Source organism: Barbus barbus, assembly GCF_936440315.1.
Source record: "Barbus barbus genome assembly, chromosome: 39".
Lineage (NCBI taxonomy): Eukaryota > Metazoa > Chordata > Actinopteri > Cypriniformes > Cyprinidae > Barbus > Barbus barbus.
In genome coordinates this window covers 24,942,947-24,969,270 of record NC_136717.1, presented here as the reverse complement: position 1 = coordinate 24,969,270, position 26,324 = coordinate 24,942,947, and the positions used below count along the sequence as shown (strand labels likewise).

General features: G+C 38.8%; 1 protein-coding gene across 1 annotated transcript; it reads left to right on the top strand.

The window, feature by feature from the left end:
* The first annotated feature begins 8,033 nt into the window (after positions 1 to 8,033).
* Positions 8,034 to 24,332, top strand: LOC306858208 (uncharacterized protein). Its single transcript, XM_079398631.1, has 6 exons — positions 8,034 to 8,260; positions 9,406 to 9,638; positions 11,490 to 11,562; positions 20,118 to 20,208; positions 20,414 to 20,523; positions 22,323 to 24,332. Exons 1-6 carry the CDS (start codon positions 8,125 to 8,127, stop codon positions 22,643 to 22,645), a joined length of 966 nt encoding a protein of 321 aa, XP_079254757.1. The 5' UTR covers positions 8,034 to 8,124; the 3' UTR covers positions 22,646 to 24,332.
* Positions 24,333 to 26,324: the final 1,992 nt, after the last annotated feature.

Genomic DNA, 26,324 nt, shown 5'->3' with positions numbered 1-26,324 from the left:
TGATAATTGATAAATGACAGTGGAGCGCAGCATTCCTACAGTATAAAGCATGGAAGTAAGCCTAAAAAATAGCATTTAACACAGAATCAATCAGATCTGCTGAACAACAAGTTACAAAATGAAATGGCAGTGTTGGAACTATACCGTGGACTTTGGGGGAGCCCACCTTTTTTTCTTTTCTTTTACGGGGGGGGGGGGGTCTATGGGATCGTGCGCAATAGACCTAGCCCGGCCCACGTCCGACAGCTCATCAGAATTACCGTCTTTTTTTCCCCTTCTCCTAAAACAGTTTATACTACTGTTTCGGCTATTAAAATAGTACAGTTTTGTGTGTAATGGCAAAATTATTTTATTAAGTTAATTTAGAAAAACGTTTGGAGCATTTTTGTTTGTTAAATAGTTAATATTTGTTTGTTATAGCTCAATTAGTTTTTTAAAGTAAAGACCAAGCGGCCAGCGGCATGAGCATCATAGCCTATGTTTGATCAATTTAGCCTTCTCATATCATCACGACTTGCCTAAAATAACATCTATAGATATACTAAAACAGTTCAAGCATATAACAATGTTTAAACGTTAAACCTGCACTATAATAATAATGTGCTGCTAGCCTATATCTGAGTTTGTGCGGAGAGTGGACGCTAAAGCGCGCTCTGCAGGACATGGAGGCACCAGCGCAAACACTTTCAGTGGAAACAAATTAAAATAGCCTACACTGTCATTTTTTTTTTTTTTTTTGATAAAGGCAAGAGTAATACATCATTCGGAACTGTAAAGGGTCTACTTGTATTTGTGTGCACTCACAATACCAACAAAAGGTAGTTCTTTTATAAAACAAATAAAACAATATGATGCGCTTTCTGCTTCTTGAACAGGTGCGCTTCACAAAAATGAACCGAAGCTGAGCGAAAACATGCCTCACAGACATGATAAATATATCTATAGAAAGCTTTAAATTATCACTTAACGAAATAAAAAAAATTGAAAACAAAAACTCTTTTATTATAATTTTAATCATAATCAATAAAGATGCATTTCTCTCTAAAGGCGCGTCTAATGAGGAGACGGAGAGTCAGGATCAGCAACTTCATCCTTGCGACACAGACTCAGAAAACATTAGTTTATTAGTAAATAATTCAAATCTCTCCTTACTATTTCCCGCAGACACATTCATGGTTATGTTTGCTGGGGGTTTGCAGCAAGCTTTAGCCTATTGCGTGCATTTGAACACAGAACTATTCATCTGCGCTGAAGTCGTAGTTCGCACCCTGTGAAATGGAATATGCAAACCATGAAAATGTCTATGCTATTTCATTCAGTACAGCCTAATAGATACATTTTAACAAAATCATGCTAAAGACATACATAAGAGCGCCATAGGAATGGTTCATGAAAACTAGCAAAATATGGTTGCATGAATAATAAATAACTGATAAATTTATCCACCCCTATAACCTAAAATATTAAAAACTTTTGAGGCAATAAATATTGTATACATTTAACAATGTTCTAAAACAGAAAAAAAAATCTTTTACAAAAGTCTGTCTCTTTTAAAGTGTTTACAATATATTTGTAAGGTTATTAGTACAATTTCTCCACCAAGATCTCATAATTTTTTAAAGCCTGGTTATTTAAAAAAAAAAAAAAGGCTACAATCTGTACTATATAGGCTAACCAAAGGCCTATATCTTTAAACTGCTGGCCACTTTATCACCAACCCTGCGGCGCTCTTTGCCACTTTAAGCTCTTTGCCACTTTAAACGCCGTTTATTGCGCCGCTCTTTGCCACTTTAAACGCCGTTTATTGCGCCGCTCTTTGCCACTTTAAACGCCGTTTATTGCGCCGCTCTTTGCCACTGTAAACGCCGTTTATTGCGGCGCTCTTTGCCACTTTAAGCTCTTTGCCACTTTAAGCTCTTTGCCACTGTAAACGCCGTTTATTGCGGCGCTCTTTGCCACTGTAAACGCCGTTTATTGCGGCGCTCTTTGCCACTTTAAACGCCGTTTATTGCGGCGCTCTTTGCCACTTTAAACGCCGTTTATTGCGGCGCTCTTTGCCACTGTAAACGCCGTTTATTGCGGCGCTCTTTGCCACTTTAAACGCCGTTTATTGCGGCGCTCTTTGCCACTGTAAACGCCGTTTATTGCGGCGCTCTTTGCCACTGTAAACGCCGTTTATTGCGGCGCTCTTTGCCACTTTAAACGCCGTTTATTGCGGCGCTCTTTGCCACTTTAAACGCCGTTTATTGCGGCGCTCTTTGCCACTTTAAACGCCGTTTATTGCGGCGCTCTTTGCCACTGTAAACGCCGTTTATTGCGGCGCTCTTTGCCACTTTAAACGCCGTTTATTGCGGCGCTCTTTGCCACTGTAAACGCCGTTTATTGCGGCGCTCTTTGCCACTTTAAACGCCGTTTATTGCGGCGCTCTTTGCCACTGTAAACGCCGTTTATTGCGGCGCTCTTTGCCACTGTAAACGCCGTTTATTGCGGCGCTCTTTGCCACTGTAAACGCCGTTTATTGCGGCGCTCTTTGCCACTGTAAACGCCGTTTATTGCGGCGCTCTTTGCCACTGTAAACGCCGTTTATTGCGGCGCTCTTTGCCACTTTAAACGCCGTTTATTTCGCCGCTCTTTGCCACTTTAAACGCCGTTTGTGGGCCGGATCTGGGCCAACACTATGTTGCTGTCTGGGCAGGAAGGCAAACTTATTAATTTTCTCATGTAACACAAGCAATCAAACCAACATTAGGCAAGTTGGTGCTTTGAAGAAAAACAGACAGGCAGCATAATTAACAGAAAAAAAGAGGAGAAAGCACCTTTCTGTAAACAATACAAAAGTTGCCCTAGCATCTTGTGATCACTGCCAAACTTTCAAACAAATAAATATGCATAGGCTAAATCACATCATACACGCTTATAATTCTTCATGAATAAAGAAAATATCATATTCAAATGTGAGCTTAAAACGGCGTTTAAAGTGGCAAAGAGCGGCGCAATAAACGGCGTTTAAAGTGGCAAAGAGCGGCGCAATAAACGGCGTTTAAAGTGGCAAAGAGCGGCGCAATAAACGGCGTTTAAAGTGGCAAAGAGCGGCGCAATAAACGGCGTTTAAAGTGGCAAAGAGCGGCGCAATAAACGGCGTTTAAAGTGGCAAAGAGCTTAAAGTGGCAAAGAGTGGCGCAATAAACGGCGTTTAAAGTGGCAAAGAGCTTAAAGTGGCAAAGAGCGCCGCAGGGTTGGTGATAAAGTGGCCAGCAGTTTAAAGATATAGGCCTTTGGTTAGCCTGTATAGTACAGATTGTAGCCTTTTTTTTTTTTTTTTTTTAAATAACCAGGCTTTAAAAAATTATGAGATCTTGGTGGAGAAATTGTACTAATAACCTTACGAATATATTGTAAACACTTTAAAAGAGACAGACTTTTGTAAAAGATGTTTTTTTTTTTCTGTTTTAGAACATTGTTAAATTTATACAATATTTATTGCCTCAAAAGTTTTTAATATTTTAATTTATAGGGGTGGAGTTATTTATTATTCATGCAACCATATTTTGCTAGTTTTCATGAACCATTCCTATGGCGCTCTTATGTATGTCTTTAGCATGATTTTGTTAAAATCTATCTATTAGGCTGTACTGAATGAAATAGCATAGACATTTTCATGGTTTGCATATTCCATTTCACAGGGTGCGAACTACGACTTCAGCGCAGATGAATAGTTCTGCGTTCAAATGCACGCAATAGGCTAAAGCTTGCTGCAAAACCCCAGCAAACATAACCATGAATGTGTCTGCGGGAAATAGTAAGGAGAGATTTGAATTATTTACTAATAAACTAATGTTTTCTGAGTCTGTGTCGCAAGGATGAAGTTGCTGATCCTGACTCGCCGTCTCCTCATTAGACGCGCCTTTAGAGAGAAATGCATCTTTATTGATTATGATTAAAATTATAATAAAAGAGTTTTTGTTTTAAAATTTTTTTATTTCGTTAAGTGATAATTTAAAGCTTTCTATAGATATATTTATCATGTCTGTGAGGCATGTTTTCGCTCAGCTTCGGTTCATTTTTGTGAAGCGCACCTGTTCAAGACGCAGAAAGCGCATCATATTGTTTTATTTGTTTTATAAAAGAACTACCTTTTGTTGGTATTGTGAGTGCACACAAATACAAGTAGACCCTTTACAGTTCCGAATGATGTATTACTCTTGCCTTTATCAAAAAAAAAAAAAAAAAAAAAATGACAGTGTAGGCTATTTTAATTTGTTTCCACTGAAAGTGTTTGCGCTGGTGCCTCCATGTCCTGCAGAGCGCGCTTTAGCGTCCACTCTCCGCACAAACTCAGATAGGCTAGCAGCACATTATTATTATAGTGCAGGTTTAACGTTTAAACATTGTTATATGCTTGAACTGTTTTAGTATATCTATAGATGTTATTTTAGGCAAGTCGTGATGATATGAGAAGGCTAAATTGATCAAACAGGCTATGATGCTCATGCCGCTGGCCGCTTGGTCGTTACTTTAAAAAACTAAAACTTATAGGCTATTTAACAAACAAAAATGCTCCAAACGTTTTTCTAAATTAACTTAATAAAAAAAGAAACAAAATATAATAATTTTGCCATTACACACAAAACTGAACTATTTTAATAGCCGAAACAGTAGTATAAACAGTTTTAGGAGAAGGGGAAAAAAAGACGGTAATTCTGATGAGCTGTCGGACGTGGGCCGGGCTAGGTCTATTGCGCACGATCCCATAGACCCCCCCCCCGTAAAAGAAAAGAAAAAAAGGTGGGCTCCCCCAAAGTCCACGGTATAGTTCCAACACTGCCATTTCATTTTGTAACTTGTTGTTCAGCAGATCTGATTGATTCTGTGTTAAATGCTATTTTTTAGGCTTACTTCCATGCTTTATACTGTAGGAATGCTGCGCTCCACTGTCATTTATCAATTATCACCATTGTCAGTTATCTTTATTTGGTTTGTTTGTTCTCATTTCGATTTAGTGTTAAATCAAACTTGAGTCATTGGACATATCCCAAGCCCGAGTCGGTTATTCAAAATAACTGTTTTAATCTGATCATCTTCAGCAAGTCAGATCCTGTGGGACAGCATCGACAATCCTTAGCTGGCTCACATGTAATCTCTATAACGGGAAAAATTAATCGATTTTATGGCATAATATATATTGTTATTACGAGGAAATATATGGTTTTAACGAGAACAGATGTCGTTTTAACGAGAAAATGATGTCGTTTTAATGACAGCATTATTCATTGAGTGGAAATAATAATATTGCAGCAGTGCGTCACCGTAGAAAAAGCCCAGAATTTTTATTAAACAGAAATGTCCTTATATTGTACTCAAGGCATAACTGCAAGCAAGTCTATAGCTAAAGGAGCAAAACAAGCGCCTTCATATGGCAAATCAAATTTAATCAACAAAAACCGACGCTACTGCTTCAACTGATTCATAAGCTGTTTAATAATAACTTTTCCCTTTATTCCTGTTATTTGCAGAAAGGGTAATTTCTCCAAAATTGAAAAGCCATTGTCATACACAACAAACGAAAAGGTGAAAAAACGAGCATTGGAGCTCAGACTTGAACTCCCTTCACTAAAGCAACATAGGTTACAATGAACCAGACCACTGCTCTTCAGCTAACAGTACTTACAAGCTTATGCTCACCCTATTTGACAAACATCAACATACACAAAGGATAATAGAATTGTACAATTTGTGTATGATAAAGACGAAGATACACATGTACCCAATGAAAAAGTAAAAATATCACATGATGAAAGTCCAAATGTTGGTCACACTAACATTACTGAACAGGATGAAGCAGATCGCCATTCAGTTCCACATTCTACTAGTCATGACTGCCTACTTCCTTAAAGGGGCTGGACTGTGTAGAAAAGGAGGGGCTGATTTTAATATTAGAGAAAATGCCGTTTTTTACGCCACGGAGCGCCGTAAACTACGCGCATTATGGATGGCCAAACGGCGAAATTAACGGCGTTTTGGATTGCATCAATAAACGCCGATTTTGACGGCGGTTCTGCCGTGAAAACGCCGTAATTTACGGCGTCTGTACTACAAAACGCCTTAATGTACGGAGGTTTTTCGACTAGAACGCCGTAAAAACAGGCGCTTTCTGGAAACCAGGCGCCTGGTTAATGGCGAATTATGACCCATTCGGCGTTCCATATAGCGGTGACATGTGGAGTGGCATATGCCCGTGGCACGGAAAGATTTTACTCCCTCTCTCTTTCTATTCACTTCACTTTTGCTATTTAACCAGAGCTAAGGAGACGAGTGCGGTTACGTGTGGTGCTTGTCCACGCGCCTTTGGAGAGAAGTGAAAGTGACAGCTCGGCTAGTATCGGTGTATCGATACTTCGGGAACTTAATATTGGTACCGTTCAGATTAAACTTCTACTTAGAGCTTGCTCCATTTCTGCAAACTAGTTTTTGTGAATGAATGGCCTTCATCAACAGCCACTTGCGCCACCTGCTGGTGAGCGGCTGACATCAGCTGGAGATCATGCATCGGTGCTCTACTGCTATTCCTGCGGGTCCCGGATGTGCAACACCGAATTTTCTGCCGAATTTTAACCACTGAATTTGTGGCAGCGAATTCGGAAAGTGAAATAAAATGACCGAAATTTGCCTGTCGAATATTATACATCGTTTTTAAACAGACTGAATATTTTGGAAGTGAATTCTGTAAGGTGAATATGAATTATTGAATATTTAATTATGAAAATGTGTGTGAAATATTTAGAATTGAAATATTCACAGCTTAAATAAACAACTATGTTCAATTTCAGGACCTAAAAATGCAAGCCCCTGGAAATACAAGGCATTAAAATGCAAGCACTGTTAATTGCAATGCATCTTTTTTTTCGATTTGTGGAATTCAGCATGCTTTATGTTTCAAAAACTATTGTCATTATTCTGCTTCCATAACATTGCATTTCTGAACATTAAACAATGATTGTCAGTCTTTATTCACCTGTTTCTCGTCGTTTCTCATTAAAATGTATCAAAGTAAATAGTGTGAATTACATCTCTAATGTCATAAAATAGCATTGTAACACAGCATTACATCTTACCCCATCTGAGCAACTTTAATTTAAAACCGGTTAGTGTCTTCTGCTAGTTATAAACAACTATCTAAACGGATAAATAACAGATTGGAGATTAAAATAATAGCAGATTTGTCTCATTTTAAATTGAGATGAAAAATTTACTTAAGCCTTATTTAAGCCTTATTTTACTATGGTAAAATAAATGAATTTTGGTGCACTTTTTTCCTCTATATAATGTTGATATGATAACTGGTAAATACTGTAAATTTGGTTATGCTAACATGTGTGGAGATATTTAAAAAACGTGTACTAACACAACTGTGCCCCGCGTTACTTTGTGCCCCGCGCTCCCCTAATATATATAAATATACAGGTGGCCAACATTATTAGAAGACTAGTATTTTAAAATGGTTTTTAGTCAGTTATTTCTATCTTTTGCTGTAGTGTGTCAGTAGGATATATCCACTTTACATTTCCAAACATTCATTTCAAGTCCTGGTGGAAGGAATTTTATCATAGGAAATGACCAAATAGACAAGAATTAACAATTGAAGGAAGCAAAACAAATGAAGGGATCACAAAAACAAGAGCTTGCTGTGGCCAAATTAAACCACAGACCAGGCTGGCAAAACAAAACTTCTATGAGAGATTTATCAGGACTGACCAAAAAAATAAAATAAATAAATAAATAAATAAATGATTCAGATAACTAGTACTTTAAGTTTCTAAGTGTCTTGTCAAATTCACTTTATCCACCTTATTTTGCAACATGGCAATAAGCCATCTTCTTTCAATGCGTGAGACTTCCTGTTCTTTAGATGCCACTTTTTTATAAAGATAAACTTGAAAATAAATGTTTTTTGCTGCATCCTTTCTCTGTTAGGTGACCGCCGAGCAGTAATTCCACGCCAGTCCTGTAGAGGACGCGCTTGTGAGACTTCTGTCGCATTCACACACCGAAGAAAGCGTTTACTCAACAACGGTGGGGGAATTGTCCGCATATGTGTAATTGAGCATTATTAACTGTCGCTCGGAGATGGTGCTGTCCTCCTCGCAGCAGCTCGTCATGGCGTTCACGGCGGTGCTGCTGATGTTTGTGCTGTTCCCGCGGATGTTCGGCGGCGGAGGAAGCAGAGACGGTCAGCCGTTCGATCCGCGGATCAGCAGGAGAGGTGCGGACTCGAGCGGACCAGCCTCGGCTGAGTTTGTTTACCTTCTGACTCTGTGTTTACCAGTACATGTGATCCTGGACCACAAAAGCAGTCATAAGGGTCTTTTTTTTAAAACTGAGGTTTATACATCATATATAAATATTCTTTCCATTGATGTATGGTTTGTTATGATAGGACAATATGTGGCTGAGATACAACTATTTGAAAATCTTGAATCTGAGGAGGCTAAAAATATAAAATATTGAGAAAATCGCCTTTAAAGTTGTTCAAATGAAGTTCTTAGCAATGCATATTACTCATCAAAAATTAAGTTTTGATATTTACGGTAATAAATTTACAACACTTCATGGAACATGATCTTTACTCAATATCCTAATGATTTTTGTCAGAAAGGAAAATTCGATCATTTTGACATTTTACAATGTATTGTTGGCTGTTGCTACAAATATACCTGTGCTACTGATGACTGCTTTTGTGCTCCAGGGTCACAAATATTACTGCATGTTATTTAGTGCTTAGTATTTAATTTTTTCGGTTTATTGTGGGTCTAAGATGTGTTTGTGTGAGTTTTTGCTGGATTTTACTAACGTTAAGTCTCTGTTCTGCTCACTTTACTCCAGAAATGTTTTTGTCATTGTATCTGTTTGTCATGTCATATAGCCGATGTTTAACACATATTTTTATATTGAGAATTATTTTAGTAGAAGTGCAGATCAGACTGTATTTGTTTTTATTCGTGCAACAGCCTGTCTGGAGCACAAGGGTCTCAAAAAGATCTTAAAAAGGTCTCAATATCACCTTTCCAAAAAATAAGGTCTTATTAATTAAATAATATTTCACATTTCAATAAATAATCATGGTGATGTATGCACGGCAAACAAAAATAAAAAAATTCTCCTCACGATTCTCGTTTTCCATTTCAGATTTACTTGAGGTGCAAAATGTCTTGTTTTACTAGAACTTGAAAGAAAAATGAAGACATGGAGATCTTTTGGAAGCTGTAGAGAACATATTGGTGTATTTATGCCTCATCTTTTTTTTTATTAATCTTAGAAAAGGTCTTAGAGTCTTAAATTTACCTTCATAAAATCTGCAGAAAGCCTGGATGTGTATTTGAAGGATAATGAGTCTGTGTGTTTCTGCAGGTCCCGGTCCCGGCCTCGGTGCTGGGAGTGTGAAAAGTCAGCAGCAGTTCCACAGGAACGCGGCGCCTCAGATGTCTCAGAACGTGGAGAACACGCAGCAGATGAAGAAACTCATGGAGCAGGAGCTGAAGAGCGACAAATACAAATCCAACAACAATAAGGGCTACGTCTTCACCCTCATGCCCATCTACGCCATCGGTGTCGGGCTCTTCGCCGCGTATAAGTTTCTAAAGGTGCTCACTTTTGTTGTTATGTGTTACGGTCTGCGATCTTTTATTTCCTTTTTGTCTTTTTGCTGTTCTTACACTCATGCTCATAGGTACTGCCTTCCTTGGATTCTATTGGCTAACTTTGCTGTCATTCATCATTAGTCAACTTTGACGACATGTTTCTCTTGCCAATCACGTTCTGGTCCGAGAGGTTTAAAAGGAGAACGTCAGCGAGAAGAGCGGGGGGTGGGTGTGACGCTTTGGGATTGTGATTGTTGTGTGCATCCGTTCACAACGCTTATTTCTTTAATATGTCATCTTAATGTTACCTCTTTCAAACCCTAGACTAAATTTACATCAGAGACGTAACATTATGCAATAGAAAAATATTTATGTAGCAATTACAAAGAAATGGCAAGTAACAGATATAATTAACCATGAAATTTTGAAGTAGAAAAACTGAAATATATTCTTGCTTGTTAAAGTCGGTCTACACAAAAAATAATGTATGTGTGTATATATATATATATATATATATATATATATATATATATATATATATATATATATATATATATATATATATATATATATATATATATATATATATTGCCCTCCAAAAGTTTGGAAACACCCTAGAAAAGTGTGGTTTTGGCAAATATTGGCACCTTTTGCACTGATAAGGGACAACACAAACTACGAAAACATATTTTATAACATAAACAGTTTATACATGGAAATACATACATTTTCGATTCATCAAAATATCCATCATTAGCAGCTATTACAGCTCTGCATGATCTGGGCATCCGAGCTGTCAGTTTATTCAAACATTGACTTTGAATTGGAAATCAGTTGTTGAAGCTACAGTATTAAGGTGTGCTGACTCAAAACTCTTTTAAAAACCTGGGCCAAGTATAAACCAGTAACCAGGCATCACAGCTGGCAAAGGGGCATGTCTGACTTTGACATGTATATATATTGCCATTATTATCTTTTATTGCTGGTCTTCCATGGTAATGTCAAGTTACTTTAATGTATTTGCACCAAAAAATTATAAGGATTTATGCTGATATCGTCCAAAACCGCACTTTGCCAGGGGTGTTTCCAAACTTTTGGAGGGCAGTGTGAATATATATATAGATAGATAGATATAGTTTGTAGTTTAAAACTTTTTTTTTTTTTTTTTTTTGGACAACACCATATTGAAACTGTATTAGAATGATAAATGTTTGAAAAAAAAATGCCAGTAACTTAAAAAAAATTATGTAGAAACAGCAGGTATTAACACATTCAATTAAACATGAAATTAAAAAAATGAGAGACTGATATACTATTTTCTTGTAAAATGTAATTAACTTCAAAAAATATTTTTTTACAATGTATGTGATAGGCCTATAGTATGTAATATGAAATGATTATAAATGTTTAAAACTGTATCAAAAATAAAAACAAATATTGCTAGTAAATTTCACAAATAATTACAAAGAAATGGCAAGTAATACTTTTAATTGGATGTGAAATTTTGAAGAAAGACTGAAATAGTGTTTTCTTGTAAAACATACTCTAATAAACCTTGTTTACAACTTAAAATTTTTACAGTGATGATTTTTAAAAATCTTAATATTGATGATTTGGATGGGAAATGTACTTGAAGGCACAGGACCTAAAAGTATAGTGTGAAAAAGGATTTTTCATAGTTTTAAATAGATTATTAGAGTATGTTTTACAAAAGTTTTACATTTTTTCTACCTACAAGTTTCTTTGTTTATTTGTGAAATGAAATCCAAAGCCAATTTTTATAGGGACAAAAACATCTTCCGCTCTTTTGGTTTGCTGTTTGAGTTGATCATGTCTTTTTTTGTGTGTTTCCAGATAAAGGCTGCAAGTGATTCTGAAGCCCAAAAAGCCAAAACAGTTCGAGGAGTGAAGAAATCAGAGGAGACAGGTGTGTGTTGTAAGGTCAACTCAATTGGCCCAACAAAGGTATCCAACGGTGGCTGAAGATTTCCTGCGCAGTCTGTCTTTTTGGTGCGCAAAGTAATTTAATTTCAATAAAAATCTAATCTCACTCCATTTTATCATGACCTCGAATTTAGGTTAGAATGGCAATTAAAGGAAGATGGCGGCGCGATCGATCGCTGCGGCTGCTCCGGGTCCCAAAGACGGTGCTTTTATGTCGTTTAATGTCGTCTGTTCGTCTCCAAATAGTGTCAGTTTACCGCTAACTCTTAAGGAAATCACCCCAGAATTCATCTATGATCGCCAAAGTCTTTTGGATATCAGCAACGCTTACGTACACCAACTCTCGCCGGCAGCTACTGAGAAGCTACGAGGCCTTTGTCTACTGCTGGAGCCGGACCTCGAGACCGCGGCCTCGTCTACTGACGCTACCCGCACAAGGCAGCGTCGCAAGCGGTGTGAGAGGACAGAAGCGCGGTAAGCGCGGAGGTATACGAGCTAGGCTAAGAGCTAACCCCTCAAGACCGGCTCTTCCAACACTCATGCTCTCAAACGTCCGCTCTCTGGAAAACAAACTGGACTTAATTCAACTCAGTCGATCTACACAGCATGAGGCAAGGGACTGTTGCGTGTTTGTTTTCACCGAAACATGGCTAAACGACAACATCCCGGACTCCGCCATTCAGCAGCACGGGCTAACCAGCTTCCGAGCGGACAGAGATTCATCACTGTCTGGTAAGACACGCGGAGGTGGCTTGTGTGTTTATATCAACAAAGTCTGGTGTAACAATGCTGCGGTATTATCAAAACACTGTTCATCGCTGGTGGAGTTTATGGTTGTGAAGTGTCGACCGTTCTATCTGCCGCGGGAGTTCACGTTCATTGTTATCGTTGCGGTTTACATCCCCCCCCGTGTGCAAACGCTAAGGACGCGCTTCGTGAACTGTATAGCGCCATCAGTGAACAACAAACAAAAAACCCTGACGGCTTTTTCATCATAGCCGGTGACTTCAACCACGCAAACTTAAAGACAGTTTTGCCAAAGTTCTACCAACATGTGAATTTTGCAACAAGGGGAAACAACACACTGGACTTTGTTTACACAACAGTTAAGAACGCTTACAAGGCTGAACCCCGCCCCCACCTCGGGTACTCAGACCACATCACTGTTATGCTAATCCCAGCATATAGACCACTTCTCAAACTCACCAAACCGGTTGAAAAGCAGATCACAGTATGGCCAGACAATGCCACCTCAGCACTGCAGGACTGCTTCCAGGACACAGACTGGAATATGTTTAAAGAGGCAGCCACCTACAACAACCACACAGACCTGAATGAGTACACTGAAACTGTGACTGCTTACATCAAAAAGTGCACTGATGATGTGACAGTCACCAAGACCATCACCACACGTGCAAACCAGAAGCCATGGATGACAGCAGAGGTTCGTGGGCTGCTAAAGACCAGAGATGAAGCATTCAGATCAGGAGATAAAGAAGCCCTCAAAACAGCAAGAGCCAATCTGTACTGTGGCATCAAAAAAGCAAAACGGTCATATGCCCAAAAAATCAACAACCACTTCACAGACAGCAGAGACACACGGAGCCTGTGGCAAGCCATTCAGACCATCACTGACTACAAGCCCCCGCCACAGGCCTGTGATGAGGACACATCCCTCCCCGATGCACTCAACCACTTTTATTCACGGTTTGAAATGCAGAATGACACACCTGCACAAAAACTGCCCACACCTCCCAACGACCGGGCGCTCTGTCTGTCTCCAGCCGACATAAGGAAGACCCTATCTAGGATTAACCCACGCAAGGCTGCGGGTCCTGACAACATACCTGGCCGTGTTCTGAGAGACTGTGCTGCACAGCTGACAGATGTCCTAACAGATATCTTCAACACCTCGCTGAGTCAGGCAGTCGTCCCCACGTGTTTCAAATCCACAACAATCATACCGGTACCAAAGAAATCACCTGTGTCCTGTCTCAATGACTACCGTCCCATAGCACTGACTCCAATCATGATGAAGTGCTTTGAGAGGCTAGTCATGCATAACATCAAAACCAGCCTCCCCAACACACTCGACCCGCTCCAGTTTGCATACCGTCCAAACCGCTCTACGGACGATGCAACTTCCTCCACCCTCCACCTGGCTCTTACCCACCTAGAAAATAAAGACTCCTATGTTAGAATGCTGTTCATTGACTTCAGCTCGGCATTCAACACAATAATCCCACAACAGCTCATAAATAAGCTAAACCTGCTGGGCCTTAACAATTCCCTCTGTAACTGGATCCTGGACTTTCTAACTGGAAGACCTCAGTGAGTCCGTGTCGGCAACAACACCTCGAGCACTACAACACTGAGCACAGGTGCCCCACAAGGCTGTGTGCTCAGCCCGCTGCTCTTCACACTGCTGACCCACGACTGCACTGCCAAGTTCAGCTCCAACCACATCATCAAGTTTGCTGATGACACAACAGTGGTAGGTCTCATCAGCAACAACGATGAAACGCACTACAGAGAGGAAGTGGCACAGTTGGCTGAATGGTGTGGCACTAACAATCTGTCCCTCAATGTGGAGAAGACAAAGGAGGTTGTGATGGACTTCAGGAGAAACTCCGTTGACCACCCCCCACTGACCATCGACAGCTCGACTGTGGAGAGAGTCAGCAGCACTAAATTCCTGGGGGTGCACATCACAGAGGATCTCACCTGGACCACCAACACCATGTCACTCTCCAAAAAGGCACAACAGCGCCTACACTTTCTCCGCCGGCTGAAAAGAGCAAGTCTCCCTCCACCCATCCTCACCACATTCTACAGAGGCACCATTGAGAGTGTGCTGACCAGCTGCATCACTGTCTGGTACGGGAACTGCAGTGCTGCTGACCGCAAGACCCTCCAGCAGACAGTGAACACAGCTGCAAAGATCATCGGTGCCCCTCTCCCCTCCATCCTGGACATCTTCCTTACACGATGCTCCAGCAAAACCAACAGCATCGTGAAGGACTCCACCCATCCCTCCCACAGTCTCTTCCAGCTCCTACCATCAGGAAGACGGTACCGGAGCATCAGAGCCCGCTCCGCCAGACTGCTCAACAGCTTTTTCCCCCAGGCTGTGAGAGCCCTGAACTCAAACCACCCCGCCCCCCTCTGAAACCCCATGCAAACCCCTACCTCCTGAACATGGACCACGCCCCCACCCCAAACCTTAACACACCAAAGAAAAACTGTATGGAACTTTAATTATTATTATTATTATTTTTTTTTTTATTCTTATTTTTCTTTACACTATGGACACTCTCCTCTATGTGCACTATGGACACTTTACACTATGGACACTCACACTTTACACTATGTGCACTATGGACACTTACACTTACACACACTGCTGCGTGTGCACAATCTCACAAAAGACTCAGCAATATATGTATGTTTACATGCTCATGCACTACAAATCATCCTGCGCTGTTCCCCAACCAGCTGCTGACTCAAATGTCTCTCTTTGCACATGTACAGTATTTGTGAAGCATTCGTATAGTTTGTATTTTTTATCTTCTATTTTTTAGTTTGTATAGGGTAATATTTATGTGAAGCATTCGTATAGTTGTATTTTTTATCCTTTATTCTTTTAGTTTGTATAGGGTAAATACTTATATATGTATATAGTATACTTATAGTTAAATCTGTTAGTAGTGTATAGGTTTATAGTGTTTTTTTTTTTACTTCATTGTTGTATGTCTGTATTTATGTAGCACCGTGGTCCTGCGAGACACGACATTTCGTTCCACTGTATGTCCCCACATGTAGCGGAATGACAATAAAGCTCAACTTGAACTTGAACTTGAACTTGAATTATTATTGATCATTGATAACTCCTGCATGGCCTTAAGGTTCACTGCTTGTCAGCTGTTGAAACTAAAGCGGAATTATTATTTGACAAATGACATTTACAAAATCTGCGGAGATGTTGGAATTCTCCGGCGTAAACACTACATTCATCGCTCTTCAAGGCGCAGTTTTGCACATCTGTCATCTGATGTTGTCTCCTATCCAACATTTTTTCGTAAAACTCAAAGGCTGCTGTACAGACTTGCTGGGATTAACTATTAACAACTTGTCTGTGCCTATACATAAAGAGACCTCACGGGCATTTTCTGAGTCTCCGTGCCTGTTGAAATCTGCGTTTTTTAATGCTCGTTCTGTTAACAACAAAGCTGTGACTTTATCTGACATCATTGTGGAAAGAAAACTGGACATTCTATGTCTGGTTGAAACATGGCATAAGCAGTCGGATGGTCTTCTTTTTAATGAACTTACTCCTGCTGGCTACGGGTTATTTGATCTCCCGCGATCCTCTGGTAGAGGTGGGGGTATCATTGTGCTGTGTAATCAACAATACAGTTTAAGTCCCACAGCTGCTCCTTTGTTTAATTAATTTGAATGCCTCGTTCTGACTACTTCTGAGTCCCTCTCTTCTGCTATAGTTACAGTCTATCGGCCTCCTAAGGCAAACAAAAACTTTTTACCTGAATTTGCAGAGCTGTTGTCCTATTTGTGCCTCAAATTTCAGAGAACTCTTATTCATGGGGATTTTAACATCCACATGGACCAAAAAGATTCTGCATTAACAAAATACTTTTTGTCTTTACTGGAGTGCTTTGACTTGAATCAGTTTGTTGACTGTTTTATACATAACAAAGGACATATTTTAGACCTGGTGATTTCAAGTGGATCTCTTGTGTCTCAGTTGTCTACTGTTGATTTAGGATTGTCTGACCATCTGGCAATCTTTTTTGATCTGTACTTACCTGGTGCCAATATCTCCTCTTCTCGTGTTGTGACATATCGTAAATGGAGATCAATTGAGGTTTCTGATTTTTCTGTTTTCATTGATTCCTCATTGGGTAGTTTCTCTTCATCTGAAACAGCACTGGTTAAGGTTACTAATGATTTGTTAATTGCTTCGGATTCTGGTTATCTTTCAATCTTGATCCTTCTTGATCTCAGTGCCGCTTTTGACACTGTAGATCATTCGGTTTTAATTAGTCGTCTAGAAACTGTTTTTGGGGTCTCTGATATTGCACTTAATTGGTTTAAGTCCTACCTCTCTGATCGTAAGCAATTTGCTTCCATGGGTGGATTTAGGTCTAAAATTGGTGTTGTGCAATCTGGAGTCCCTCAGGGATCAATTTTGGGCCCCTTGCTTTTTAACATCTATATTTTTACATTTGGTCAGCTTTTGAGATCTCTTGGTCTAAAATTTCACCTTTATGCAGATGATACTCAGATTTACATACATACTAAACCTAATGATACTGTGTCTGTTGATTTTCTTTCCACATGTATTTCTAGGATAAAAGAATGGATGTCACAATTTTCTTTGTCTTAACAGTGAAAAAACTGAGGTTATGCTTATTGGTTCACCCCACCAGTTACGTAAAGCTGGGTCGGTTACTTTGTCCGTTGATGGTTCAGTTATGGAGTTTAAAACAAAACTAAATAATTTTCGGTTATTTTCGATTCCAATCTAACTTTTGAACCACATGTTCAGAGCACTGTTAAAACATCTTTTTTTCATCTTAGAAATATTGCCAGACTACGTCCAATGTTGTCCTTTTCTGTTGCTGAGAGGTTGATTAACACTTTTGTGTTTACCCAGATTGATTATTGTAATGCCCTGTTGGCTGGGGCATCAAAAGCTACCCTAAACAAATAGCAGGTAGTGCAAAACTCGGCTGCTTACTAGAACTAGGATGAGAGATCATATTACACCGGTCTTGGAGTCTTTGCATTGGCTTCCTGTTAGTTTTAAGTGCAGTGACATACTGCCAAGTATGGTGACCCATACTCGGAATTCGTGCTCTGCATTTAACCCATCCAGCGTGCACACACACAGCAGTGAACACACACAGCAGTGAACACACACCCGGAGCAGTGAACACACACACACCGTGAACACACACCCGGAGCAGTGAACACACACACACCGTGAACACACACCCGGAGCAGTGGGCAGCCATTTATGCTGCGGCGCCCGGGGAGCAGTTGGGGGTTCGGTGCCTTGCTCAAGGGCACCTCAGTCGTGGTATTGAGGGTGGAGAGAGCGCTGGACATTCACTCCCCCCACCTACAATCCCTGCCGGCCCGAGACTCGAACCCGCAACCTTTGGATTATGAGTCCGAATCTCTAACCATTAGGCCACGACTTCCCACGACTTTTTAGGGTTGATTTTAAAATTTTGATGCTTACTTACAAGGCTTTACATGGGTTGGCACCTCAATATTTGTCTGAGCTTTTAATTCCTTATACTCCAACATGTGACCTTCGCTCATCTGAAACTGGTCTTCTAACTGTTCCTTTAACCCGTTTAAGATTGATGGGCTATAGGGCTTTTTCTTCATTAGCTCCAAAACTGTGGAATTCTTTACCGATTGAGATAAGTCCTGTACGGCCTGATAAGGCAAGCTAAAACTCTTAGCACTTTTAAATCATTTTTTTAGGGTAGCTTTTAATTAAACATTTGTATTACTCAAAAGAGTAATGTATTATTATTTTTTTTGTAGTGTTTTATTTGTAGTGTTTTTTAATGTGTATGGTTTTATCTGTTGTTGTAAAGTGCTTTGAGATCTTCGTTTAAAGGCGCTATAGAAAATAAAGTTTATTATTATTATGACAATTATATAGTCAATTCAGAAATATCAAATCAATAATAGACATCAAATTCTCAAAGATAAATCTAAGAGTAAAGGATGCATTCCTGACTTAAGAAATATGCATAGTATTGAGAGTATGGACAGAAGCATGCTGATCTTCTTGCAACATTTTCGTAAGTACTTCAGAACGAGACAAACATCCTCCAAATGGAGACAGTAACTAACAAATGGAAATTGTTTTAAGTCCTAGGCGTGAGAGTTTACACGTTTAGGGGACAGATGTTAATTTGCATGGAAAACACTGGGAAATGGCACACCCTTTACAGTAAGCAAATTATCTCTAATCTCTTAGGATCTGTATTACTTTTTAGTCTACTTCTTGTAAGATTGTGACCATTCAATTCAATTGTGACAATTCAAATGATACCAAACATGACTGTAAATATCACTTGCAGGGGCGGACTTAGGTAAGCGGCCGCTTAGGGCCCCGGGGAGTCAGGGGGCCCCATCTGATATTGGCAAAACATATTTGGCAGACACTCCAGTGCTTATTTGTGTTCTGGAGAGTGTTAAATGTTAACTCATCACTCAAAACGTCAAGTGCTGAGTTCTGCAAGTTCGCGAATCCTCTCATTATAACATTGTGTAGATACAATGTAACTAAGAGATTCATTGTGCAGCACAGACAGCTTCATTGATTAACGGAACTTTGTGAGATTGCGACGATCTGAAGCAAATAACTGCTTTTAGTGATTATAGAGGGAGCACCCTTTGTGCACTTTCTTGGCTGTATAATCCTGTCTGACTGTTTCAGAACGGATATATTAAAGGGTTCATTGTATTATAAAAGTATCCTGTAAGTTTCAGAACTCAGAACTTTTTTGATAATCTAAAAACAGCTTATATTGAAGGCAGTCTGCCAAAATGACTGCTTGTGGAATGTTCTGCTCTATGATGTAATAGTGTGTGGATAAGCACCGCCTCCACAGAAAAAGATCAACACCTGCTTCTACAGCGCTGCCTGTTTAGCCCCGCCCACTGATTCACGTATGTAGACTAGAGTTTACAATAGAGGGAAATGCGAAAGGTCCATGGAGAAACCAAACGTTAAAGATGTTCTGAAGATAAGAAGACGCTGTTCAGTGCCAAGCTGTGGAAAAACAGTATTTGCATTGCCTTCCTTCTGATCCTAACATTAGGAAAGGTTCAATGAACTTTATTTTTAATGAAGATACGGACCGCCTCAGTAAGAACTTTGTTCACTTTATTTTACTCTGGATTTGTTTACAAACAAGGCACATTTTGACATTGTAATTTTCAAAAAGATTCAAACTGAAAGCCGATGCTGTGCCGACTGTATTGGATCTGACAGGAATGTCTCAACATAAGTGTGAGTAACTGGTTTTATTGCGTGATCACTATGGCTTTGTCTCTTCTTACAGATCATTTGATATGTATTGAGTTATTTATGTGTTTTTGACCTAAATCATAGCAGCTTCCATCTCTGAGGAATGTACGCTGTTAAACATACACAACTGTTATCCAATCATAGCAGTGGGTGTTCACTTCCAAGTCTACAATCCTCCACGTCTATTCAAACAGAGCGTTCTGATGAGGGGGGTTAAAAACAGGACAGAAAATAGCCTATTACTTCTAAATTAAAAAAGTCTTGATAACATTATAAGTGGACCTCAGGGAACAGTACAAAATAAAAAAACCTGACCCCTTTATCTTGATCCGTGTCTGAGATTCTTCAAGTCTTACAGTGTGCATGAATGAGGATGCTTAAAAGTGCTTTCTTAGAAATGCCACCATAAATTTTATATTTTCAGGAAGTGATTTTTCTGAAGCATTTTTGGTTTTCCACAGAGAATCAGCTGAATGAGCTGGAGCAGAGACTGGCTCAGACCGAGAAGATGCTCAACTCCATCCTGACCCAGCTGGACCCGCTTACCAACTGGTGAGAGCAGATATGCACATGAAAATGAGAAGTTGAGCACATGCAAACCTCTTTTTTTTATATGAATGTGGTTTATTCAGTCATGCCTGATTGATTTGGTTATGCAAAAACAAAAATGGGGTTTGCGACATTGAAATGCACAGCTGGTGGTGCATTGTTGGCTTTCATCTGTGTGGGTTTGTTTATTCTGGGTGTTGTTCTGCAGTGTGAAGTCTGTTGCCATGGAGCAGAAGAGCGAGATCATGTCGCAGCTGCAGAGCATTCGGCAACTAATGAAGAAGAGAGGCATGGAGTGTCCAAATATCAGGATAGAAGGTAAACACATCTGCTCCTGTACACACGCCCATGCAATTAACACAGTAGCGCGCAAGCATGTTAGTCTCGCTGCTGGTCGATAACAATAACACCAGCGCTCAGACTCATGGAAACAAGTGCCACATACAGTTAACTGTATAAATTAAAGGCTTTTGAAAACATCTATCTGTCTGTCTACATACACACTCACACACATTTAAAAGCAGAAATTAGGCAATTTAGGAGGACAACAAATCCTTATTTATAATATACCTAGCTATTATTTATCCATTTTTCATTAAAATCAGCAATTTGGCAACTTAGAAGTGCAACAAGTCCTAAGATAATACATCTATCTTCTGTTTATTTATTTTTGTTGATTTTATCTATATTATTGATTTTATTTTTATTTATTCATATTTATCTGTTTTTAATTTTGTTTAAAATAAGCAATCAGGCAATTAGAAGTTTGACAAATCCTTAAATAATTTGGCTATTATTTATCCATTTTTAGTATTTATTGATTTTTATTATTTATCCATTTTTATGTATTTAAATCAAAATCAATCATTAAAAAAATAAAATTTGCAGTTTGGCAGTTCAGAAGGACAACAAATCCTTAAATAATATATAATCTATTTATCCATTTTTATTATTTATTGATTTTGATGTATACATATCCATTTAAATGATATCATTATTTTTGGCATAACAGTACTGAGAATTACATTTAATATTTAAAATGCATTTAATTGCATTTTATGTATCGATGTTAAACCTAATTGGAGGCTGTAAACAAATATTTTATATGTGAGTTTGCATTCATCATTCGTAAGTACTAGTTATGCAGCAGTAATGTAAGTTTTAGTTTACACACAACTGAGTAAAGCAGCTCGCATATCTTTGAAAATATATTGTAAGCAAGTTAGTTGGATAAACAAAGTAGCACTAAATCAGCCAACATCATGTAGGTCACGCAGCGGTCATTCACAGCGGTCGAGATGTGAGCGGTCGGGTTTTTTAACTCAAACCGTTGCAGTCTGTCAGTCATATAATGTCAGGTCAGTGGTACTCACGGCTTTGAGAGAAACAAAAACATAGTCCGACAAAACCAAATTAAACCCTGCGTGGCTTGTGACGATACATTGAGGTCTAAAGACTCGAAACGATCAGTCTGTCCTAATTGAGATTTATAGATGGTGTCAATGGTCCATTTGAGAGATAGATGGTGGTAATGCACTTATAAGTCTGCTAACTGCCGTAAAGCAAGAAGAAGACGCGTCACGCTCCGGCTGTTGTGTGAACGCGCTCAGGAGAGTTGGACCGGGTGGCAGATCAGAGGTAAAAAACGATATAAATACTGTTCAGTTTCTTGCACAGGCAGATCTTTTCGTGTCTTTAGACCTCAATGTATCGTCACGAGCCGCAGGGTTTAATTTGGTTTTATCTGTGTATGTTTTTTTGTTCTCTCAAAGCCGTGAGTACCATTGACTGACATTATATGACTGACAGACTGCAACGGTTTGAGTTAAAAATCTTTGTGTTCTACTGAAGAAACAAAGTCACCTACATCTTCGATGCCCTTGGGCTAAGCAGATAAACATCAAATTTTCATTTTTGGGTGAACTATCCCTTTAATATGTGATTATGTGCATGTTGGAAACATTTATTAGATGTGACACTCTTGTATTTTGTATTTTCATACACCGTGCTGTGACAGTCACACCTTTTTAAGTGACTAGAAATGCTGTTGTACTTGTAAGCATGTGTTTTAGCATTGTGGTGTTGGGTGTTGCACATCATGTGGTTATTTCTTTTAGAGCCGACATGCGAGCGCAACCTAGACAAACTCATCGAGACTTTGGCTGCAGCCGAGACGCTTCCAGAAACTCAGGTGGAATCACAAACACACGCTGAAATGCAGCCACATGATCACAGAGAGCTCAGGCCTGAGTCTGAGGGAGAGGAGGACGAGGAGGAGAACAAACTCGTGGTGGGAGAGGAAGACGTGGGAAGCGAGACTGACTCTAGTATGCCATCCCTCGAGGACTCGGCAGACATCAGTGTAGATGATGTTACAGTCGCTCAGAATCATCCAGAAGATCTGACGGCTGGATTACGAAGACGCAACAGGCCAGAGTAACCGTGACGAGAATCGGACACAAATCTATTTATTTATTTTATTCCATGTAATGAAGCAGTCAGCACTACTTATTGGTTTCACTGTCTACGTCTACATTTTAATGCATTTGAAGTTAACTTGAAATCAAAATTCACACCGTTCACACTAAAAATCTTCTGTTCTAATCTGTTCACCATGGCTGCTTTTATTTGATCAAAAATACAGTAAAAATTGTGAAATATTATTGCAATTTAAAATAGCTGTTTTCCGCGTGAATATATTGTAAAATGTAATTTATTCCTGTCATGCAAAGCCGAATTTTCTTATTATTATTTTCTTATTATTTTTTATAATTACTTGCCCTAAACTTTTGCATTGTAGGTTATTACTGTTTCCACAAAATATTAAGCAGCAGAAATTCAGCTTTGCATCAAAGGAATAAATTACATTTTAAAATATATTCATATAGAAAACTTTTTATATTGTAAGAATATTTCCCAATATTTCTGATTTTACTGGATTTTTTAATCAAATAAATAATCAGTGAGGTTATTCCAAAGCAGAAAATGTTTGTCCTCTTAATTTTTTATCACAATGTAATAACTTGCCCCGCCTCTAAAATGACTTTCCTGTTAGCTGACATCATCAAGGCCATGTGCGTGGAGAAAATTATATCAAGAATTAGCCATTTAACCATTTAGTCATTAGTTCAGGAATCCTTAGCCAGCCTTTCTGAAATCTAGGTTTTTTTTAATGAAGGTTGAAGTAATGAAGGTTACGTCAATAATAACAAATAATGGCGTACAGACGAAACGCATCACATTATTGAAGTGAAACTAGATGTCATGTTGACTTGTAAGTGTTCTGTGTCTTTTTTTTTTTTTTTGAGTCAGTCATAATCACAGGTATGTTAGTATGCATCTGCAGAAGTGGCTTAATTTTCCCTCTGTGATTCGGTGAGGCTACAGGACCGGTTCCAAGGCAGCTAGCGGTTTGCAGATCATGTGTCATTTGCATGTTTGCCGTGTCCTGCGGAGGAGGTTTAACACAGCTGCATGATTCTGGTATGACAATCATATGCTATGAAGCTTTTCAGATGTGAGGACCTCAAACGGGAGGTTTTTAGAGAGGCGTTACAGCTTTGAGCTTTAGTTTTTAAATTTGTTTTGAGCTTGAATCGAATACCAAACACTAAATGTGATCGTGCGTGAGATGAAGTTCATACACGTTGCTTTCTGTGCCACTTTTTTCAAATGTAATGTTTTTTTATAAATCTGCTTTTCAAAGCCTGATATGTTTCATGTTACAGATTTTTGTTACCTCTTTTGTTTCATAATTTTGCCAATCATATTTTGAGAATATAAAGAAAAAATATGAATGTTCCAAAGTAATGTTGATTCCTAAATCAAAATGTTCAGTAATATTTTTGGTGACTGTTCCAAACCAACAATTGCTGCAGTGCTTTAGGCATCAGTTTAAAAACATGCAACTGGTCCTATTAGAAACATATTTTGTTGCATGTCCTTTGAATGATGTGATTTAGCATTCGGAGATCATTGGATGTGATTAGCATGTGATCAGACTCTGTACATCCTGTGCTCACTGCCTTGTATTTGGTGTGGTTTAGATGAACATATTTAATATGAACAACTTTTGAAAGCCTTAAACTCCAAAAATAAAATACATGTGCTATAGTGTTTATAATTGCACTTTGTATTACATTTCTAGGGCTATTAGTCTTTAACTGATCAGTTTTTGTCCTTAGATTGTTATTATGCAGTAGCAGTTTGATCTTCCATGTTATTAGACTCACCTGTTCTTCTCCTTAATGCAAATATCTAATCAGCCAATGAGGTAAATGCATGAACTCAAGATGCTCATTTGTTATTAAATCCAAAATAAATGGACTCTGTACATAAAACACCCTCTGTACACCTCTCTAGAGTTTATAGCAGTTTGTTGCATAGATTGACTACAGCAGCTGAGATCTTCTCAGTACTGTCAGGTAAGAAAAGCAAGAGTGGGAACAGCTCTGAATGTTGTTTCTAACCTTATTCATCCATTTCTGGCCAAAGTCTTCACAGTATTCAGCCATTCACTGATCCTCTGATGCATATTGCACATAAAATCGACAAGATTGGCAATTTCTATGCAATATCTTGCAGTCAGGGTAAAGTCATGTAACAAGTTGATAAAATGAGCACTATAGATGGAGACGAGTTTCAGACCGGATTTGTTTTAAGACACTCTATCCACTTTAGCTAATTTCTTTAAATGTGTGAGACTTCCGGTTCATTAGCCGCTATTGCTATTGGTAAATAACTAGAAGAAAAATACAGTGCAACAAACTATTTGAGATGCAAACCAGTGTGTTTATTATTATGACAGTAAATTAAAATACAATAAGTATCAGTCTGCAACGTATAGCAGCACAGCGGACTGTTTTTATACCGCATTTAATTTACAAACGGCCCCGCCGGCGGGTTCCTGTCCGAGTAAGAATTGAGAGGTTCTTGGTCAGAATAAGTTGTAAGTCTTGTCCACTTTGCATTTTGACTGATTAAAAAGTGCTAGTCAACCAATCAAGATACTAATAAATAAAAGTGAGCTGATTTGGTTAGCAATTAGCTAGTTCAAACGTATCTATTTCCTTAACAGGGTTTCCTTTAGTTTAACTACAACCACAAACTAGTCACCAGGAACCCTGAAGAGTGTAGTTACTCCTGTGAGCAACAGAGGATGCTACAGTGTAACGAATCAAACCATTTTTCTAATGTTTTACCACCTACTGTAAACCTCAGTCCCTGAGCAATGTTCAATATTGTTTTATGTTGTGTTTTTATTTCAGTCTGGCTGGCAGCATGAACATGACGTGGATTTCATGTGAATTAATGACAGATTTCACCTTGGGGCTGGACGTCCCAGAATAATCTGCTCCCATCAATTAGAGACGCGTTCAGCTTTAATCAAGTGCGTTTACACACCTAATGGGATGTGCTAACCACATTTGCCCTCGTACCTGGGCTTGTCTCTTTCTGGGAATAGACTTTTAATTAATATGAGTGCGGACAGGGGGTTTAATGAGACGTGAGACGGTTTTTCATTAGAAGATGTCTTCTGATCATGTGATTGCTGCTATTTTACTTCTAGGTGGATCCCCGCTGGTTTTGCTTCAGGAGACAGATTTTGGTGATCAAACATTAAACGTACAAAGGTAAACACTGCCTTTTACCCTGGTATTCCATAAGGGTCACACTTGTGATACTGGGATGTCAAAACTGACAATAACTAAAAGTAAAACTGAAATTAAAATTAAAAACATTTAAAAAAAATTGTTACTTGAAAGCAAACTAAAAAACCTTTTAACATTTTTTATTTAACTTGTACTAAAATTATTATTATTAAATTACACACATTTATGTTTTTATACAAATATTAGGGGAAAACAATCATATTTTCCATTAATACAACTAAAATATTTCAATTACACACACACACACACATACACTATATTGCCAAAAGTATTGGGTCACCCCCTTCTAATGAATATGTTTGACTACTTTAGTAATTTCCATGAGTACAATGTTTAATGTTTAAGCATATAATGATATTCTAGGGAATTGTGTGCTTCTAATTTTATAGCAACAGTTTGGACAGGACTCTTTTCTATTCTAACATGACAGTGCCTCTGTGTATAAGA

Bases quoted from the DNA above. Each gene is read 5' to 3' on its own strand.
- LOC306858208 (XM_079398631.1), top strand. From the start codon at position 8,125: ATGGTGCTGTCCTCCTCGCAGCAGCTCGTCATGGCGTTCACGGCGGTG. The intron at 8,261-9,405 runs GTGCGGACTCGA...GTGTTTCTGCAG, and splicing joins TCCGCGGATCAGCAGGAGAG to GTCCCGGTCCCGGCCTCGGT. The intron at 9,639-11,489 runs GTGCTCACTTTT...GTGTGTTTCCAG, and splicing joins CCGCGTATAAGTTTCTAAAG to ATAAAGGCTGCAAGTGATTC.